Source organism: Priapulus caudatus, unplaced genomic scaffold (assembly GCF_000485595.1).
Source record: "Priapulus caudatus unplaced genomic scaffold, Priapulus_caudatus-5.0.1 Scaffold410, whole genome shotgun sequence".
Taxonomy (NCBI): Eukaryota; Metazoa; Priapulida; class Priapulimorpha; order Priapulimorphida; family Priapulidae; genus Priapulus; species Priapulus caudatus.
Genome location: NW_014577471.1, coordinates 49,379 through 70,927, shown reverse-complemented (window position 1 = coordinate 70,927; position 21,549 = coordinate 49,379). Strand labels below are relative to the sequence as shown.

Here is a 21,549-nt window from a genome sequence, read left to right as displayed (position 1 = left end):
CGGATTTCAATTAGACATTTCTTAGTAACCAGCAGTGATATTGGACAAACTAATACGCGTTTGGCTATAAGGTAATGTACTTATTAACTACACATGGTGCCAGTTACTGTAGCATTCGTTAAAATTGCATAATCGATGGTCGAATTATGCCTTTAACACTGCGTGGCCGTCGTGTAACAGTCGGAAAGCCTGGAACAGGCGTAGCCGTCGTGTAACACTGCGTCCTCCGTCGTGTAACAGTCGGAGAGCCTGGTCGGTTTACGCGGGCTATAGTCCTAGAGCTACTACCGTGCATGCATGATCATGATTTAGCCCGACCAGGCTGTGCGACGGATTGTCTATACAGGTATCCTAACCCTAGCGATACCGTTTCTTGGAGCTAGATCATGATTAGGCCATGAGAATTGAGGTATGAGTTTACGAACCGCCCACCGCCCACATGCTGTCAGAGCCACCGCCGAAAATATTCATTATTTCAAAAGTATTTCATTATTTTCATTTTTAAATCATTAAAACTCAAGTTGTCCATTCAGAGCGATTAAAACATACATTACCAATACAAAAACGCCATAGGTCCTATTTACATCCTTCATTGGGGTCCTGATCCCCCTCTGGCTCTTTGAGACATTGGGTTTGGTTTTGGTTTTGGTTTTGTTCCGTTTCTTTCTCCGAGCCAAGTTTTGCAAGCCCAATTATTACACACATGTATGCGGATGTCGCATAATGAACAATGGGTTAACTACAAATATTAAATGAATAATGAAAAATGAAAAAAAGCCTCCTCACTTTTCAAAATATCTCGGACGGTAAACTCATACCTCAATTCTCATGGCCTTAGCTCTAGTAGTACTAGTAGTACTATAGCCCGCGTACAGTTGCCACAGGGCTATAGAACATTCTATTACGAATGCTAGGGACCAACTTACTCCAGCCAGTCAGCGGGAACTATGTATTTCCACACGTGGAGTGGTGGGCGGATTGTGTTGGTTGTGGACAAAAGGTTGTTGTCAAGTAACAAATTAATAATAGTATTAGTAATTTGTTCTTCTTTCATGACAAAACTAATATTACAATCTTTTTTTATCGCTTAATTTGTTACTTGACAACTACAAAGCGCGCCTTCGTGGCCCAGTGGTTAGGCCACGTATACTGTCCACTGAAGGATGTTAGTTCAAACCTTTGCCGGGGCAGTGAATTTTCTCAAGGTGTAAAACCTGGCTCTCAACATTGGAGACTGTGAATCTCCCATGGCTCGGATGACCACGTAAAATGACGGTCCCTTCTCCAGTAATACTAAGGCCAATGGGGACGTAAAAGAACCACTGAGGGCGCAAAAAAACTCTGGCTGTGACCACCCTCAGTGCCATTCGGCTAAAACCCTAACTACCTGGCTTTACCCAAGCTATAGGTCACACCCCATGGCTAGCTATAGCCGTTGGCATAATCATCAGTATGTTGATGGTGGCCAATATAGAGTAGAAGTAGAAGTAGAAAACAATGTTTTTGTCCACAACCAACACAACCCGCCCACTCCTCCACGTGTGGAAATACATATCCCTGCTGACTGGAGTCTGGTGCTGCTGCAGCGCCACCAAAAATGGCCATTTGAAGTTCGTAAATAATGTTCGTTCACAAGAAATACCACAAGTAGACCATTTCAACGATAGTTAGAGGTTAAACTTTATAGTAACTGATATAACTTAAGACATACTCACTTCGGATAAGAGGCATTAATTGCCTTCCACAGACGTTTTATAGCCGCGAGTAACCGTGAATAAGTTGGTTCCGAGCATTTGTAATAGAATGTTCTATAGCCCTGCGGCAACTGTACGCGGGCTATAGTTCTAGATCATGATGCAGTACGACTGTGTCACAGACACAGTGTCTGAGTGTGTGTTGCAGAGGTATTTACTTTTATATATTTGAACGAAATTTGCGTGGAATTATTAGTCTAACAGACAATACAACAATAGAGTCAAACATCAAGACTTTGGTAGTAAGTGCAATTCGTGTTTATTTACAATCATTTTATTTTTTAAACAGCTCAAGTGCTTACAAATGTGGCAGGTTTGGTTTTATACTTAAAAATGGTGACACTTTACTTTAGTCTCGATAAGACCATTTTACCACTAGTTACTACCAGTAATTTTTGGTCTGCATTCATTGGTGTGATGTGCACACAGAAAAATACTCTTAAATGTTTTATCCTCCCACACATCGCATCAGAAAATGACATTAGATTGTAGCCTTCTGTTTGTGAAGAAAGTATAAATTAAAATTAATATACTTTTTATTTATTTCTCAGCATCGGAGAAAATAAAGTTGCTCATTGATAGGACGGAGGGTAATTGCTGCTTTCGTTTGCACAATGACCGGGTCTATTATGTTAGGTAAGTGTGAACAGTTTAAGTGGCTGAAACCATTTATTGGAGGATATATTGAGCATTTAGTATTGCTATGGTCAACTAAGCATAGCAGTGTAGCTTGAATAGAGCGTCTCGAATGTCGCACATCGCTTGTGAGGGGTATTCTTACCTGCACTTTTTTTCTCACTTTCGTGCACATCCTATCACATGTTCTCCAACCTAGTTCTCACCCCTAATTTCACACTTTATTGTTATATTAAGTTTTCCTTCTGCAACAATATTACACCACAAGGACCTGAGGCATAGTTTGTAAAACGTTAAGAACAGTTTAGCCACCCATCGAGTTATGTTATATAAAAAGAGAAAAGGTCGAGCTTCTCTTTTTATATAACATAACTCGATGGGTGGCTAAACTGCTCTTAACGTTTTACAAACTATTCCTCAGGTCCCTGTGCATTATACAGGCATTACACACAAAATTTTGTTGACACACCACCTACTCCCACTATTTAGATGATCTAGCATCTATAAAATGGAAGAATAAACTCAATGAGGAGAAACGTAAAAATACTGCTTTATGTGAAGCATTTATTCTGTGTGAGTGGTTTCACTATATAACTGCTGTATTCACAACTCTCAAGCATTCTCTATATAAAGACGCGCATTCTATAAAGCTGCCTGGGGCCTGTTGTCAGAAACAAAATTGGTCTTAACATTAGTCTTAACATTAACTTTTTCTCTTAGACCGTCGACAGAAACGCTGCGAAGTTACCTGAATTAAAAATCGCAGCAGATTTCCTGATAACAATACGAAACAAAGCGCTGTCGACGGTCTACGAGAAAATGTTATTGTTAAGACTAATGTTAAGACTAATTTTGTTTCTGACAACGGGCTCCTGGTCTCTAACACAGGTTTAATGTGGAGGCTGTCGAGGGTCGAAAGCACCAGGTATCACCAGGCGGCGCTGCACGACAGGTAACGACCAGGAGGTTCTTTGCAGGTAGTTATGTGTGTACTATCAATCATTTTAATACTGCTACTGGTGGTCGGTTAACACTCGGCCCACTCAGCGCACGCAAACAGTTATACAATTAAACCACCTACGTAGAATGGGTTACCTGTGCATGAAGAACACTTGATGTTTCTTTCGAGGAGCCTTTACACAGTTACAATATTTTTTTATAAGGGCCACCTTTTTCCTTTTCCTCAATTGGAAATGCCATCTCTGGTAGCAATTGCTTGCGTGAAACAGTTAGTTTCTAATGCACTGTGTTTGCTCGCGCCTCTAGGATGTGTAGATGGAGCTCTACTTGGAGGAACTCGGGGGACAGGGTGGAGGAGGCGAACGCGCAGTGCCAGACCGACCCGCCTCCCCGTTGTTCATCCCCGCGAAGATGGGAGTCAACGCCGTGACACGGATCTACGACGGTAACGTACGTGAGTGCAGCGCGAGCACGTGCCAACGGTGCAGACGCAGCGATTGTCGCCGGGAGGTGTGGGGGGCGGTCCAGTTTTAGTTTTTAATCGAGGGGGGTAAGGCGAGCGTTGCCCTCAGGTTTAGTTGAAACTTTCTAGGGCACCGCAGCAGGTCAGAGCTTCACCGCAGCAAAGATCTCCTTCGGACGAGGGCATCGTTGTCATCGAGGCAAATTAGTTCTAATTGAGATTTTTTTACATAAGACGGGCCGGTGCGCATATACGACACTGAATGCATGGGAAGTGCATGGGGTTAAATCGGGTGATGCAGTATGAGAAATTTTTACACGCCACGTACAAGAAACTCCATAACTTCACCACGTTTCCATCAACGGTCTACGATAACAAAGTTGACGTTCAGCCTATAATGTAGAGACCGATCTCCACCTGATCCCAGCTGGCACCCGCTGCGATGGGAATTTGATTGTTGGTGTGAGATGTATTCTGATATCTTTTGATGACGTGATATCGTGACCATGGCGGTGAGGTACCGGTTCGTGATCATGCTCTACGTTAGCCTCCTTAGACCATTTGTATGAAGGATTTTCCAAGTCTCCCTCATCGTACTCGTCACTGTGACCTTGAGCAATAACGCTGTGTACGGTAGACAGAATAGCGATCGTGGTAATAAAGAGAAATAACGTCGATTTCTTTTTAAACAACAACTCAAACTTTCCAATGGTCCCCGCCATTTTTCCAGACGTGGCTAATGAACAATTAAGCAGGTGGTGCCATCTGCTGATTGTATTTGGTGATTATTAATATTATAGATGACGGTGTAAATAATCGTAAATAATTGTAAAAAATCATAAAAAACATGTTGATAAGTTTGTGTTCATTTGAGAGCACGTATATTGATATACGTGCTCTGGTTTACGTTATACATCTTATAGTAGAGCTGTAGATGTTCGCTGCGTGAGCTAACCTAAAATAAAGTAAGCAAACACTATATTACAAGTCTAAAATCGGGCACTGTTAGTGTTACTGACTAGGGTGTTGCTATCCCACGGGCGTGGAGGGAGGTCACGTGATAACGTTGACGATGACGTTCAAAACGTTAACCATAAAGGTAACCCTCACTCCAACACCGCCAACACTAACACCCACACTAAATATATATGTGTCGCCGCGCTATATATAGCCTATAGGCATTGTGATCCACAAAAATTAATCTATGGTGTGGGGACAGATATCATGATGCAAAAACCCTAACCCTAACCCTAATCCTAACCCTAACCCTAACCTTAATCCTAACCCTAACCCTAATCCTAACCCTAACCCTAACCCTAACCCTAACCCTAACCCTGACCCTACCCCTAANCTTGAAATATTGAAATGTTAATTACGTACAGACAGATTCTTTGCTAGTTTTTGACAGATCTCTAAGTAATGCCATGAACCCTTTATACATGATAATGATACATGTTCGTGATAACAGACATCTGTTCACACTTTTGCCATTTTCCTTGAGTTATATGCAGGTATGACTGCATATTTCCTTATATGCAGGTTTTTTGCTCAGATTCAAACACTCTACTAAACCACTATAACTTTGCACTTTTTCCTCCTTTTTCAATTTATATATTACAGTCTTAGTGTAAAGTTTCTGGTTCTAACCAGGTTACTTATACTGTTGACTTCTGTTATGTTTCAGTCTTCACTGTGTTTCGTTTGTCTCACAAATAAAGCTGTTCGAGACNCGCATCTTGTGATGCTACCTTCTCGCATTCGCGTACTTTGAAGACACACATGAATATCACACGAAAAAAAATCATTCAAATGTAACATTTGAAGTGAGTGAAGCTTACGCTCTGAAGACACTAGCTCTATAACACAACAACATGTATAATAATTAGAGAGATGTCGTACAGATGTAAGCAGAAAGTATATCTCGACTGTCAGACTCACATGTATAGCAGCTTGCTCTGTCAAACGCGAGCACACAGTACACATGTGAACATGGAGCTGGAATGCCAACGAATGCAACTCAACTGTTACAGCTTCTTTCCAGATTGAAGCTGAACTAGGAATTGCTTGTGAAAGCCATGAAACCTTCTTACGTCATACAACCTGATGGTGAATGTTTGTGTTTTTTGATGAGTATTACTCTTTCCAACGTGTGACTGTCATACAATCGCTGAAATTTAATAGCATTGTGAATTAATCATGTGTTTTGAACACTGATCTAATAAAACGCATATTACGCATAATTATTTGTAATTTTTATGTCTATATGTAAATGTATATATAACACAGAGACACGCACGTCCGCACGCACACATAATTGCTACGGAAGAGAACCAACAGCACAGAGGATGGTAAATTGGAGAACGAGCAGGAAATGAAAAAGAATGATGAGAAAATCAAATACAGACAACTGTGTGAAAATAAGTCTGGATATCCCTGGATATCCAGACTCTCAGGACTTCTGCTGAAGTCTGGATAGCCAGGGAAATCCAGACTTCTCAAAAGTCTGGATTCTGTGGTAAATTGTGGTATTGGTTAATCAGGAAATCCAGGGATATCCAGGGATATCCAGGGATATCCAGGGTAGTAGTTAGCAGTATGGATATCCAGGGTTATCTAGACTGTCTGGATTTTTCATTTAAATAAATCCAGGGAAATCCAGACTGTCTGGATTTTTCATTTAAATAAATCTAGGGAAATCCAGACTGTCTGGATTACTGTCAAGGAGTCTGGATATCCAGGGTTATCCAGACTTCCAATAAAAAGACTGTATCATGATCAAATTTACCTAAATTTTCCAAAAATTTTGGTAAATTCCATCAAAACACCGTCCAATAAAAAGACTATCATGATCAAATTTACCTACATTTTCCAAACATTTTGGTAAATTCCATCAAAACAAATAACAGAAGCGCAGCGTCCAATAAAAAGACTATCATGATCAAATTTACCTAAATTTTCCAAAAATTTTGGTAAATTCCATCAAAACACCGTATCATGATAAAATTTACCTAAATTTTCAAAAAAATTTGGTAAATTCCATGAAAACAAATTAAACAGTACTAACCTTATCATGTAATCCCCCAACAAACAAAATCTTACTGAAGTTCTAATAAAAGTCTTTTTTGCATTGTTGATCAGATAATTATGTACATTCAAAAAACTAAATTTTACTTGAAAAGTTTTTATTCTTCCTATTTATACATGAGACGTAACAGCTTCAGTCTATCTCTCATCTTTGTTCCCAGTTCCCCGGTTTTGGCGCTGCTGTAGACAGTCGATAATACTTCTAAAAAACATATTTAAAAAATACATGTACAAACATTATCAATATCAATAAACACCATTAATAATACAAGCTATAGGAAGTTAGGAACCCGAAAATCAGGCCATTTGATGGATTTTGTTCACACATTAATGATTAAGGATCCCAATTAAACTGAAAATAGAGCAAACTTTAAATACTGTCTGCTTTCTCCCAATTTCTATCTTTGTCTCAAGCAAGGGACTTTGATACGATAGTTTATACTTTATCTCAATGTCATCTGAAATGGCCAAGTCAGGTTCTGTAAAAACTATGAGTTGCATTATGTTCAGAAAGCTGATATACATACCATCTAAAACAATTTTCTTTTCTTTGCTGATTGGGGGTCTCTTTTCATTTTTCGCGCCACCACCTCCACCAAGGCTGCAATTCAAGACATCCTCCTTAGTGAGAACCGTTTCAAACAGGACTTTAACACCTTTCGTCATAGGTAGATCCCTAATCATATCTTTCAACTCTTCCTGTGAAAAAAACGATGCTTGTATTAACAAAAATATATGTTCAAGTCCGTCTAACCCGTAGCATGGTATAGGGGTATCACGGTTGTTTGTTGTTGGCATACATGTAGGGCATATTGTAAAAAATATTGTAATATATTGGGCATATTGCATATTGTAATAGTACAAAACATTTTAGGGCATATTGAAAAAAGTCTGCCATTTTTAAATGTAAAAACCATGGACTGATAATTCAATGCACTGCAGCAAACATTGGATAATATCATTATAATGCTGTAAATGGGAGCCATAAATTCAGACCGTGGTTCTTATAGTTCATTTCTATTATTATCGTTATTCGTTATACTGAAAACCACTTATGCTATTCAAGCCGGACTTGGTTTAAAAAAAACGTACCTTTGTTTTGCCATTAAAGAGTGGATCTGGTCCTTTCGAAAATGTTTTAGCTCCTGCTGTCGAAATGTCACCAAAATCATTTCTGGACTCCTGAAAATTATTAAGATGAACATTAGAAAATTCTTGGATTGACAAAGATGATCAATCTTGAGTATCTCGAGTATATCTTTAATGCTAGTTAAAGGGTGGCATGAAACTAGATTTTTGACAGATTAAATATCTGTTTCTATTTATCATTCTATCCATTAGGATTATAGGCCTGGGTTATAAGTGGCATTATGTCGTCGTTGCCAATTATTCGGCATGATATTTGAAGTTACCCAGAAGTTAGAAAATTTAATTTATATGGTCGTAGAAACCTTATCAATCCAATGTCGAAATACTAACAGTTGAGACTGTGATTATGTTTTGTGAAGCCTTAATAGCATAATACATGTAAATAATACTAACCAGGTACACTACTCTTTCTGTTAATAATCGGACAGATTCCTCTAGCTGTCTTATTCTGTCATCTTGTGTTGGTTGATATGTCGTATCACCATAGAGTGTGTTGGCAGTGCTATTAAGCAGCTGACAAAAACTGCCGTCATAGTTACTGTAATCATTGTTGTGGTTATACGAGGATGATGCTACTGGTGATGAAGAATGGCTGAACGTATTGGGACTTTGATGATGGATGGGTGATGTCGCGATGAAACGATTTGTTGACGGAATGTTTATATTATTGACTGATCTATCGTTGGCTGCAGCTGATGGATTTTCGTTGGCTGCAGCTGATGGTTTTTCGTTGGCTGCAGCTGATGCTGGTGTTTCATCGACTATAAACGATGACTGCCGTCTCATGGCCAGGATACTATCTACATAGTCATCACTATCAGTATCTATAATACAAATCAATTACAAGTTTATTTAATAATTTAAAAAAGAAAAAATTAAATACAGTAAACTTCGCTTATAACATAGTCAGATATAACATATAATCACTTATAACATAGAAATTATTTGGTCCCAATTTACTATAACCCTTATGTTTTTCATCGGATATAACATATATTTGTTCTGGTCCCGACTGATACATTATAAGTGAAGTTTACTGTATTATATGTGACAGGAATAGTAATGAGTAATATTTTTGACGTCATATAAATCGTCAATCACATAAATTGTAAAGCATACAACTTTCCTGACGTCATCCTTAATTGGACATCGAAATGGATTTGTGCACAACGTTGTGTGAGGTATTTAATTATTTTTTGAATAATGAATGACAAGAATATTTAGTTCATAAATTTTTTTCACAAATCAAATGTCAAATTATTTATTAAAATGAAAATTCTTGAAATAGCAATATCTTCAATATCAGGGCTTAGGCTAGAATATTTTATTAAATTTTATATCCTAAGGACATTTTGATATACATTAGGCCATTTAAAATTAATTCGTAGTTTCTGATCGTTTGTTTTTTGTATTTTGTTTTTTTATACTAGAAGAAAATGATGTATCAAATGATAAAGAAAGTATGAAATGAGAAGGTTTAGGGTACTAACATAGCGCAAAAACTTATTTTATTCTCCATTTTTAATTTTTACATGTATTTAAAAAAAATTATTTAATGCGACAGAGGATACGTCGACATAAACTGAAATTTGACTCGGTCAGTTGGATAATGCGTCATAAATTGCTACGTGGTTTAAGATGTCCCATTATGTCCGAGTCTAATTATCAAAATCAGTAGTCATTCGCAGAACATTTCAAAATAATTACAACGACGCGTAGAAGTAAAGTGTCTTTTGTCCGATAATTTTTTGTTGCATGAAATTTTTACGTGCAAACAGCTGGATTTCCTGGCCATTAAAAGTCACAATCTATTTTTATGTATATCTAAAAAATGTTCATTAAAACTTTACCTTCAATTTCCGGCGCCTTTACTTTTCTTTTCCTTGGTTGTTTTTGTAAAGGGTTAATATCCTCCACATCATTACTGTCCTTTGATGGTGCTGTTTTACTCGGTGATAGGGATTTTATATAACTATACAGTCCATCAATCGGCTCGTATCTGCTTAAATAATCTTGTACCGGTTTTCTGACTTTACTGAGGAATTTTTCGGCCACTGCAACAGTATCTGAAAACAAATTTACATCATCATGATCAATAATGGCCTTTATTATTTTATTTATTAATTTAGTAGGCCATACAAAATATTAGCTTTAGCCCTATCTACACTTAGAGCTGTAAAATCTCGGTACTTTTCCGATTCACTGCGATTGTCTGTTAATTTCCCGATACTTTCACTGTTGTCCGTCTACCTACAGTACAGTACACTACACCACACCAGCGAGGATAAGTAGTCACGATTAGGTTTTGGGTAAGGGTTGGTGTTTGATTTAGAGTAAGGGTTAAGGTCAATAAGGATTTATTTGTAAGTTTAAAAATTTGTTTTCAATATATCGTACTTAATTTTAAGGACGTCGCCTTGAAATCGGTTGGAAAAAGCGCTAGCCGTAGTAGATTCAAACAATTCAATTCAAATGCCTAGTAGGCCAAAAAAAAATATGTGTGGTTCGATTTCCCGACCAACTCGTTAATTTTCCTTGCGACTGAAAATTGTTTTTTCATGTTTTATACAGCCGCCGTCATTTTGAACATATAAATCATGTGACTTCAATTTTTCTAATGTATCACCTTTACACATTCATAAACATCGTCATTCATGTAGGAATAAAAATGTTGTTAATAAGTATAGAATTAGAAATAAAAAATACCGTACGTATACAGTTCAAAACGTTTTTAACTGTGAATAACCGGAAATCGTTCGCTGCCGAGTGTCGTAATGACGTAAATCAGTCGCTGGTGCAAAATGGCGACCACGGCGAAGAAGGTTGTCGCCGTGAAGTTTTTGGTTGTGGTTTTCAAAATTCAGATTGTCCAATAAAATTTTTTAACTTTTTCCTACCTACCCTACCCATGAAAAAAAATTAAGGAAATCGGAACCACATATATATTTCTTTTTAATTTTTGGCCTTATCAATATCATTATTGTTATGATTGATGATGATGGGGAGAATCTTTTGATTTTTCACATAATAAATCTAGATATTTCGAGAAGTGAGTCAATGTAAACTTACCAAACACGCCTAAAATAACGGCGTCAAAGTTTTCAATTTTATGCCCGACGCGCCATTTTACAAAAATTCTTTCCCCAGCTTGAAATTCTTTTTCTTCTTTCTTGCTGCTTTCTTCGTGCCTAAAACACGCATTAGGCGTGAGTCTAGACACAGTTGAATCCGCTTCGAAAAACACAATAATTTGTTTCATTTTGAAAGATGAATAGAGATGTATAAATCGGATATAATAGACAACAAAGTGAAAAGCGAACAGGTTTGTCTCAGTGGTTTGTCTACACATGAGATCGCTTGCGATGCAGACAGCTGGAAGTGACGTCACGAACACGCGATTACATCTGATTGGTTATAACACAAACCACGTGACAAAATATGCAAATTATCTCCTGTACCGGCCTGAATACTGTACTGTACTTGGGTACTGTACAAACCCAGATCGCTTGCGATACAGCTGGAAGTGACGTCACGAACACGCGATTACATCCGATTGGTTATAACACAAGCCACGTGACAAAATATGCAAATTATCTCCTGTACCGGCCTGAATATAGACAAACCCAGGCTACTGCTGTCTGCTGACACTGCTACACTGACTTAACTGAAAATGGATGAAAAAATATCATCAGTTGTACTTGGTAAGTAAAATTTAGCCTGTTGCTTTGAAGGTCACAGTGGCAATGCAGTTTTTATTTTTAGCCCACTTTGTTCCGTGACCGTATGCTGTCAGGCGTCGTTCTGTAGACCTAATCAGACTGAAGTTTTCACTATGCTTTTAAATCAATGGATTTCATTATTGATTAATATTGACTATTGTATAATTTTCACTGACATTGTTAAACATTTTTTCAGTAAAAGTAAATTCTGTGATCCTGGCTACAAGTACAAGTGCTTTTCTGAAAAGTACAAACATTAGCCCCATCTACTTACACTAGGAAAATTTGCAAATTTCGTGACCGTCTATACTAGGAGTAGGAAAAATACCGAACCGGTCTCAAATGGCTCGCCTTTTTCCGTTCCGAAATAGACCGCCAAATTTGCAGGCCCACAATCCGGACCAAAACGCTAATGTTAAAAACTAGTTAAGTATACACGGTCGATGATGAAATAGCGTGCCGTACCGGTCTAGACTAAACCGGTTCGGGTCGCTAAAATACTAGTGTAGATATACTTATAGGGCTATTAACCAAATGTCATTTATAAGCCGATATACATTCATGTATACCAATATTTTTATTTTCAAGGTGATAAATGGCAGTGTCCAGCCTGTGAACAGGTGTTATCCCGAAAACAACGTTTGATTAGCCATTGCAAGACTGAACATAACATGGTTTGGAAAAGTACTGAATTTAGGATAGATGATATTGACTTATCAGGTAACCTTTTATTTTATATTAAACTAGCCTTTACCCGCTCCGCGGGATTAGTTCCAAATGAATTAAACTATAGAAAACCGAATTCATTGTATTTAATTCCTCCGTCCATAGCCAGTCACCATTTCACGAATCCAATTTTACTCATGATTCATGAACTCGCAGCACTTCTGTACACCTTCGATACGCATCAATATATATTAACTTGCATTGGAATATACTTATCACACTTATGAGGTATGAGAATTCATGGAAAATGCTCTATCCTTTACACAGTCTTTGGGTAGAATATACAATACAAGATACGTTATACCTACCCTTGACTTACCTCAGCCTGAATGATTTGTAATTGTTTTGTTGTAATCATGACTGTATCTTTCCATTTCAGACATAACAGTTTACCAGTTGGAAAATGGTTCATTCAAATGTCCACTATGCCAGCAAGTATTGAGCAGAAAACAACGATTTTTGACTCATCTGACTGATATCCATAGAATCGAAGGTAATTCAGTGTGATAAAATCTTTTCAAAAGATACAGATATTTTCAAAAGATTGATACCAAATGATATAAAATGTCAGGGCTAGAAATTAAATTTTTCCCTCCTAGGACATTTTGATGGATTTTGTCCTTGGATCTTCTCAAATCCATAGTGAATTAATCATATTTTTCATCCCTATCCAAGGATATTTTGATGAATTTCAAGGCCTGAAATGTGTATTTTTTGGCCTTAGGTTTACAATGTATAGGTCCTTGTTGTAGGGGTACTACATCATTGTAAATAAAAATGTATATTTTAATAAAAATGAATTTTTATTTTTTTCAGGTGTTTTATCTCAGAAGAGAAAATACAAAGAATATCTTAGTGATACTGAGATTCCCATACCATACACTACCAAAAGAAGATGGGAGTTTGGTGAAAGTAGTGCATGTTTCGATGATACTGATAGTGGTATGGAAGAAAATGTAGATATGTCTGTTACACCTAAAAGGAAACAAGAGTGTACAGGTAATGATAAAACCATTTTTAACTTGTACGAAGCTGAGCAAACTGATCCCATAGCTGCTTTATCGACAGGTGATGAGCCTGTTGATATTTCTGTTGATACAACATTGACATCAAATACATGTATTGATGAAAATTATGAAATGGATGATACGACCTCAGACATTTCAGACACTGATGGTGTTGATAATTATCATGACTGTGTGGCAGATGAACCTTCTGATTGTGTAGCAGATGAACCTTGTGATTCTGAAGAAGATATAGATACTAGTGAATTTTTACATGTTGTGAAAAAGGATAAAGCACCGGATTATATTGATCTTGACATTCAGAAAAACATAGCAGTGATTTCATTTGTTTTAAGGCACAAACTCAATCATGCTGCCGCTTCTGATATGATAGATCTTTTTAGTATAGTATCAGACTCAGATATTCCAAGTCTGAAAAAAGTATACGAGTCAATTGGTGACATTGAGACAGAGATTCAGTTTCATGACATGTGTAGTATCTGTGGAACTCTTTTTCCAGATGATAAAAGTATAGTGCAATGTTCCAAAGGTAAATGTCAAGGGATGAGATACAAAGGTTCAATCGAGGAACAAAAGAAGTGTGTTAAAAATTGTTTCTTTGCCACTTTACCTCTAGAAAAACAAATTGGTGAATTGTTATCCCGTCCATCGATTTGGCAAGCCATACATTCCAGAAAGCAGTCCACAGAAGTAATGCATGATATTTATGATGGTTCAGCCTATAAAAAGGCAACTTCAAATTTCAAATCAGGTACAAATACTACCATTACACTCTGTTATAATACAGATGGTGCGCTTCTATTCAAATCATCGCATGTTAATCTATGGCCTATTTTTCTGGTAGTGAATGAGTTGCCACCTAAACTGCGTTTCTCTCGGAAGAATATGTTGCTTTGGGGTTTATGGCAAGGTGAAGGAAAGCCAATATTCAGCCAATACTTTCTACAATTTGCGAAAGACATGAACTCCATGTATGATTCTGGTTTTGATATAGTAGTAAATGAGGAAGAAAAATTGTGTAAAGCGGTCTTGCTTCTCGGAACAGCAGATCTCATGGCCAAGGCTCCTCTCCTTGAAATGGCACATCACAATGGTCAGTGGGGTTGCATTACATGTGAGGAGCCTGGAAAGGTTGTTAAAAGTGGAAAGGGCAATGTGAGATCATATCCTTTTTCTACTGAAATAAATAAGCGCACTAAAGAGTCGTTTCTCGATTCTGCCCTCACAGCACGTCGTACAGGTAATGCTGTGCTGGGAGTAAAAGATGTATCGCCTCTATTAGGCATAGGTTATTTTGATATTATTGAAGGTACAGTGCCAGACTACATGCACGGTGTTCTCTTAGGTGTAGTAAAAAAACTTGCGTCATTATGGTTTAACAAAAAGTACAAAAAGATGCCATATTCAATTATGCATCTCATATCTACTATTGATGGTCGACTTCTGAAAATGAAGCCACTAGACTGTATTAGCCGGATGCCCCGTGGGCTGAAAGATCATCTTACTCATTGGAAAGCCAATGAGTTTGAGGTATGGTTACTGTTTTATTCTATCCCCTGTTTAGATGGCATATTACCTAAGCAATACTACGATAATCTTGCTCTGCTGGTGTCTTCTATCTACATACTGCTACGTGACAGTATTACTTCAAATGAACTTCAAGAGGCAAAACAAAACTTGAAATCGTTCTATCAACAATTTCAAGACTTGTATGGCCTTCAGAACTGTGGTTTAAATGTCCACAATGTTGGTGCCCATTTGGCTGATTATGTTGAATTGTGGGGACCCATGTGGGCATGGTCTTGTTTTGCTTATGAAGATATGAACGGTAACCTGTTGGACAATGTTCATGGTTCGGGCAATGTATGCACACAGGCACTCAAAATTCTTCAATCGCAAAAAATCATACAGCAACAAATTGATAAAATTGACAACCCCACAATTCAAAAGTTTGTCAACCATATGGTAGGTTCACAGAGATTACCAGTTAAGCTTACAAAGCTCAAGGATTGTTCAGCTGTCGGTCGACTGCATGTGACTGAAATAGATTTGAAAATGTTACCGGCACTTGAGTGTTTATTAGGTGATACTGTCAGGGTTGATGACTTTTACAAAGTTTTCCGAGTAGTGGCCGATGATCAGGTTTTTTTCGGTCAAGAGTATTCCAGAATGAAAAAACGTGTCTGCAATTTTGCATTAGTACACAATGGACAGGCGTCAATTGTTGTAGCAGTACGTTACTTTCTTATTCATAAAGTAAAAGAAGAATGTATTGCAGTAGTAGATGAATTAAATCGGAATTCTGACTCGTTATTTGTCCATAAGGCTGTTCATCACTTGCTTAAGGTACACAAACCAGAACTCAATAAGCCACCAACATTTCATATGGTAAAAAATTTTGTCGAAAAACTCATGTATCTTGATGGCAATTCAGAATATGCATGCATAGCCCGTCTACCCAATCTACATCGTCTTACTAATTAAGACCATCTATTGAGTAGGGTGCACTGTGGAGCTAATTGGAAATTGTATGAAATGTAAAATGTATTTCAAGATTCAGATGGAATAAGTTGTGTGTATAATTTATTAACACTTAATTTTGTTCACTCTATTGGGCTGTTCTAAATTGAACAATAAACAATTATATTTCATGAAAACAACTTTTTTATTTTTGTGTATTGCTCTGGAGGTTTTTGACGATACAGTCAAATCTTGATACAACGATTCGTTGTAATGAGGTTCGACTGTATTTTGTCAAAAAGTACTATAGAAGTGGAGAAAATGGTCATATAGCATTATTAAAGTCTAGGATGTTTGGAATTTTTGATAAATTCATTGTCATTCACAAATTTATAAAAGTCCAGGAAAATCCAGACACTCTGGACTTTTACTGAGACCTGTAATTTGACATTTTCAAAAAGTCCAGGGAAATCTTGACAGTCTGGATTTTGATAATATAAAAGTCCTGAAATATCTACACTGTCTGGATTTTCAAGAGAAAAAGTCCAGGAAAATCTAGACAGTCTAGATATTTTCAAGTCTGGATATCCCTAGATTTTCCTGGATTTTTTTTTTTTCGATTTTTTTTCACCTTTAAAGTCCTGGGTAATCCAGGATAATCCAGACTTGGTAAATAATAAAATCCCTGGATATCCAGGGATATCCAGACTCCCTGGATTTATTTTCACACAGAGATACAGCTCACCTCAACTTCTCTCGCATTAAGCCGGCTTCTGGGAACAGCTGAGATGAACGCCAGCTCTGCGACAATACACGCGATGACGTCCGCTTCCTGCTACAATACACGCATGACTTACGCTATGACCGACAATTACGGCGCATGACTGTAATAAATTTTGTCAGTTTATTACAGTATTTGTGTGGTTTATAAATAAGTTGTTCCCTCAGAGTTTTATATTGTAGAGTCTCAAAGTACTGCCACGTCACACCACCATTCGCATCAAGATGATAAGTAAGGCTCTATACAGCGTGTTATTATAATTTGTTAGCTCATCTGACGTAGTCAGATGCAGCTTGTAGAATCGCATGCATCGTCTCGTCCGTCTGCGGTCCGTGCGTCTGTGCCGTCAACAGTTGCGCCCCACAAATCTTAATCGCTCGACGTACGCGTCGACGATATTCGGAATGGTAGTACGTGTTTAACGAGTGCTAGTACGTGTTTAACCGATGTAGGAGTGTGTGTGTGTAACCGATGTAGCTTACGTGTTTAACCGATGTAGTACGTGTGTTGACAGCTTGCGCTGGTGGCCGCAAGTGGTAGCACGCTTGCGTAATAGCGTTTAGGGCATAGATATCACTACAAACACATATATTATACATGTGTTGTTATATATCTATGGTTAAGGGGTCGGCACTTGGAAACTCGACAGCCCTGGAATTTAAACAAAATATTCTCGCCAGCGTGCGCCAAATGTCTTTCTTTCATCCATGCATATTTTAAAATATAATTTAACTTTTATAAAAATCTATACTATAAAAAAGANCCTCCTCCTCCTCCTGCCTCCTACCATTTTTCTTTTCTTATGCAATATATACGGAGCCCGGGAAGGGACATGTGAGAAATATTTTTATCTCATTAAAACGAGATAATTATCTCATTAAAACGACATATTATCTCTTTAAAACGACATATTATCTCATTAAAACGACATAATATCTCAAACACCTGTGACTGCATGTGGGGAGAAGGTGACGGAGATCGAATAAAGAAGGTCGTGGCGGAGAACCAAATGCTCTCCTATCGCCAACCCTAAAGCTATGCTCATGCTAGCTCCAAGAAACGGTATTGCTAGGGTTAGAATACCGTAGAATATGTATATTGACGTTAGTCACACAGCCTGGTTGGGTTATGCTCTTGCTTGATATTAACTTACCTCTCATAAAACTGCTTGGTTTCCATTTTGCTGCATAGATCGAATGCTGGAGTCAAAATGGCGCCTAGGTGGCGCGATGGTGGCGCGCCTTCCTAACCTGTGTTTATTTATAGGCCTTGTTGTTCGGCGGCGATTGGAGCAATCTTGAAAATGAAATCTACGATACTCATCAATTATAATCTATATTAATTAATTATCGATTATTAATTAATGTCGCAGGCATAATGACGTCTGGGCCGGTGCAAAAATCTCAATTTCGTGCCCTGTATATATAGACGTTGATTGCGTGCGTGCATGCGTTTATGCGTCCATGTTCTTGATGTGCAGGTGGAGTCTATGCGAGCGGCGCTAGCAGAGCGGGACACGATCATAGAAAAACTAAAAAAAAAATTGACGCACAGCACTGACGCACAGGCACAGCTCGAGATGGAGAATGCGACGGAGAAACAGAGGGCTCATTCCAACGAGATGGGGGAGGTGAGTGGGTCTATAGCCGTGATCACACCAACATCCGCAACTGCGGGGAGACGAGTGGGGTGTGTTACGAGAATTCATTGAGAAAACAAGTAATCAAGAAGGCAAAATTGAGAGCAGCACTTGCCTCGCCCTACAAAACCATTAAAAATATATTTGTAATTAATCTCGCACCGTGAAACGTCAGTTCACGCCTGGAATTTATGCTCTGTCAGACTAACAAGAAGTTCCACGAGGCGAGCGTTGGGGCCGAAAAGATGGAAGAGGATATCGCCGACTTAAAGTCGGAGGTTGTTCGTGCGGAGGATGCTGAGGACAAGCTCACCCCTCAGCTTGCCTCCCTTGGGAAGACCCACCGACGCAAAGCGGAGGTGAGTGCAAGCGACAGAAGCAGGAGTGATGCTGCTGCGCATTCGTAGAGGTTTGGGTGCAGGTGTGGGAGCGCCAGGGGCTTCAGTGAGAAGTATTCATCACTCCTCGTTAGCGATAAACGGCTGGGTTTGACCACGTCGCAACATATAGTGCTTCTTTCCAACCTTCTTTCTAACTTTCAGCTTTATTTCACAAGACGTTAAAAACGAGACTTTCTCTCGTGTTTATATCTTGAGTTTTTCTTTGATGGGGTATGGGTTAATTAGCTGTGAGACAGACGTAGATTAGCTTGGAAGTTTCAGTGGATGGGATGTAGATGGGATATATAAGTAGGATTCATTGGTCTCTACTGCTACAATACACACATGACTTAGGCTCCTGCTACAATACACGCATGACTTACGCTCCTGCGACAATACGCGCATGACTGTAATAAATTTTGTCAGTTTTATTAACAGTATTTGTGTTGTTTATAAATAAGTTGTTCCATCAGAGTTTTATATTGTAGAGTCTCAAAGTACTGCCACCGTCACCACCACCATCGCCATCAGATGATAAGTAAGCTCTATATAGCGTGTTATATAATTTTTAGCTCATCTGACGTAGTCAGATGCAGCTTGTAGAATCGCATAATCGTCCGTGCGTCCGTGCGTCTGTCCGTCAACAGTTGGGCACAAATCTTAACCGCTCGACGTACGGTCACGATATTCGGATTTAGTACGTGTTTAACCGATGTAGTACGTGTTGTTGACAGCTTGCGCTGTGGCGCAGTGGTAGCACGCTTGCGTAATACGTTAGGGCATAGATATATACAACACATATATATACATGTTATGTATATATCTATGGTTAGGGGTCGGCACTTGGAAACTCGACAGCCCCGGAAATTTAAACAAAATATTTCTCGCCAGGTGCACAACTTGTTTCTTTCATCCTGCATATTTAAAATATATTTAATTTAAAATCTATACTATAAAAAAGAAACAGCGAATTTTTATTAGCTAAGTTATTTTCCAGTTAAGGAATTCCCCTCATGCAATTCCCTGCGATATCCCAAAATCCATAATGACGCTCTGCACCACACACACGGACAGACAGACTATATATATTTATGTGTCAGTGTGCATGCAGCTGCAGCAAGCGTTTCAGCTGAGCGTTTGCAGCGTTGCACATCACCATTTCGACGGCATTTGCATGAAATTCTCCGCAAGGTGAAAGACAGTATAGAAACATTAAGACTTTGGTAGTAAATAGATTTCGTATTTATTTACCATTATATTTTATTGAAACGCTCCAAGTGCCTGTGCTTCACCACAAATGGCACAATGTGCTCACCACATCTTCACGTTCGGTTGAGTTTGACGCCGAAAACTTTGTAGCTCAGTTAATGTACCTCTTTATCTCCTGCACTTAACGTAAGTTTTCCGAAATATCAATATGCCTGTTTCTTGAATTACAATCATAGTTCTTAGGCCTACACAAACACAGTGACCATGTTTGCCCAGTCAGTAAATAAATGGCACTATTCCTGCCGATTGTCACCAGTTCCTGCATGAATTATGTCAAGAGTAGATAATAGGAGATATCTCCTATTATCTACTCTTGATTTATGTATTGTTGTATTATTATGTATTATGTATTGTTGTCTTATTATGTATTGTTGGCAAAACATGTTTAGAAGCACTCAACCAGATCATAGTTGGAATGTCGAAGCTGGGGGGTCAAAGGTCAAAGGTCAAGAGGTGTAAAAGGAGGGGGAACATTTCTTCCTTAACTTAAGGTATAGAGACATTTGGGACTAACAGAGTTTACTAGAATCCCACCACTCCACCACAGAGTCACCGCAGTAGACGTTAGATGAGCGCTGTTGCTCTGCGGCACTTGTTTCTATATTTACGGATTTTCCATCATGCAAAGTGCCGCGGACAAGCTAGTGCAACCCCAACATGTTTACATCCGCGCATGGGAAACTACCTCGAAAGTGTACTGTTTTTGTGACTAATCAACTTAGATTTACTCGTCCTGCTATATGCAAGCACACAGAAGAATGATCTTGGGCTTGTTTTAAAGGACAGAAACAAAATGATGTCGTTTAATACCCGCGAAGTTAGCCGGGTATTTATACTTGAATGGCAACTTACGTTTGATAAATTGGTCAAGATATTGTAGAACTTAGAAGCTATGAGTATGAGTCTGACCACAAAAATGGGTGAAAATGCTCAAAATAGTGGCCTGTTTTGCCCATTATAGGCCTACCTTACAATAGGTAGGAAATTTCAATTCTGTGAACGCTGTTGTGTTTCTCATGGCAGGGCTATCTAATCTAGTCCCAGCTAACAATATAACGTTGTGGCAACGTTGTCACAACGTTTCACTTACGTTGTGAAAACGTTGTGGTACAACGTTGTGGCAACGTTATTTTGTGGACTCCCCTGAACGTTGCCACAACGTTATGATACAATAGTACGTAGTACTAGTACAAACCTAGACCGAATAATTCTGTCCCATTATCCATATCACCTTAAACTTCGTGAATCGAATGATGCATCGAATCATTCGATTCGCGCATCGAATCATTCGATTCACGCATCGAATGATGCATCGAATCATTCTCGATGTGTAAGCCTATGAATATGCATGCTGCCGAACTTAGAGTCCTACGACGTGTAACAGTCGGAGAGCCTGGTCGGTTTAGGGTTTAACTAGTACTAGCTCTAGTACTATAGCCCGCGGAGGCCGCAGCCACATTCCTTTTAAAATTTTAACTAAGTAAATTTAATTAAAAGTAATCTA

The 21,549-nt window shown here is 38.4% G+C and overlaps 2 protein-coding genes and 1 long non-coding RNA gene across 3 annotated transcripts; 2 read left to right on the top strand and 1 right to left on the bottom strand.

Annotated features, from left to right (window-relative positions):
* Positions 1-2,123: 2,123 nt before the first annotated feature.
* On the top strand, positions 2,124-4,803 carry LOC106810107. Its single transcript, XR_001393957.1, has 3 exons — positions 2,124-2,390; positions 3,279-3,367; positions 3,657-4,803. It is a non-coding gene; the product is annotated as an uncharacterized LOC106810107 (long non-coding RNA).
* Positions 4,804-6,950: 2,147 nt separating this feature from the next.
* LOC106810099 lies at positions 6,951-11,368 on the bottom strand. Its single transcript, XM_014813372.1, has 6 exons — positions 11,116-11,368; positions 9,897-10,112; positions 8,440-8,870; positions 7,990-8,079; positions 7,425-7,596; positions 6,951-7,099 (listed from the first exon to the last, which is right to left on the bottom strand). The coding sequence occupies exons 1-6, from the start codon at positions 11,303-11,305 to the stop codon at positions 7,005-7,007; spliced, it is 1,194 nt and encodes a 397-aa protein (XP_014668858.1). The 5' UTR covers positions 11,306-11,368; the 3' UTR covers positions 6,951-7,004.
* A 6,874-nt stretch (positions 11,369-18,242) lies between these two features.
* Positions 18,243-19,319, top strand: LOC106810102. The gene is made up of 3 exons (XM_014813374.1): positions 18,243-18,387; positions 18,600-18,755; positions 19,265-19,319. The coding sequence occupies exons 1-3, from the start codon at positions 18,247-18,249 to the stop codon at positions 19,316-19,318; spliced, it is 351 nt and encodes a 116-aa protein (XP_014668860.1). The 5' UTR covers positions 18,243-18,246; the 3' UTR covers position 19,319.
* Positions 19,320-21,549: the final 2,230 nt, after the last annotated feature.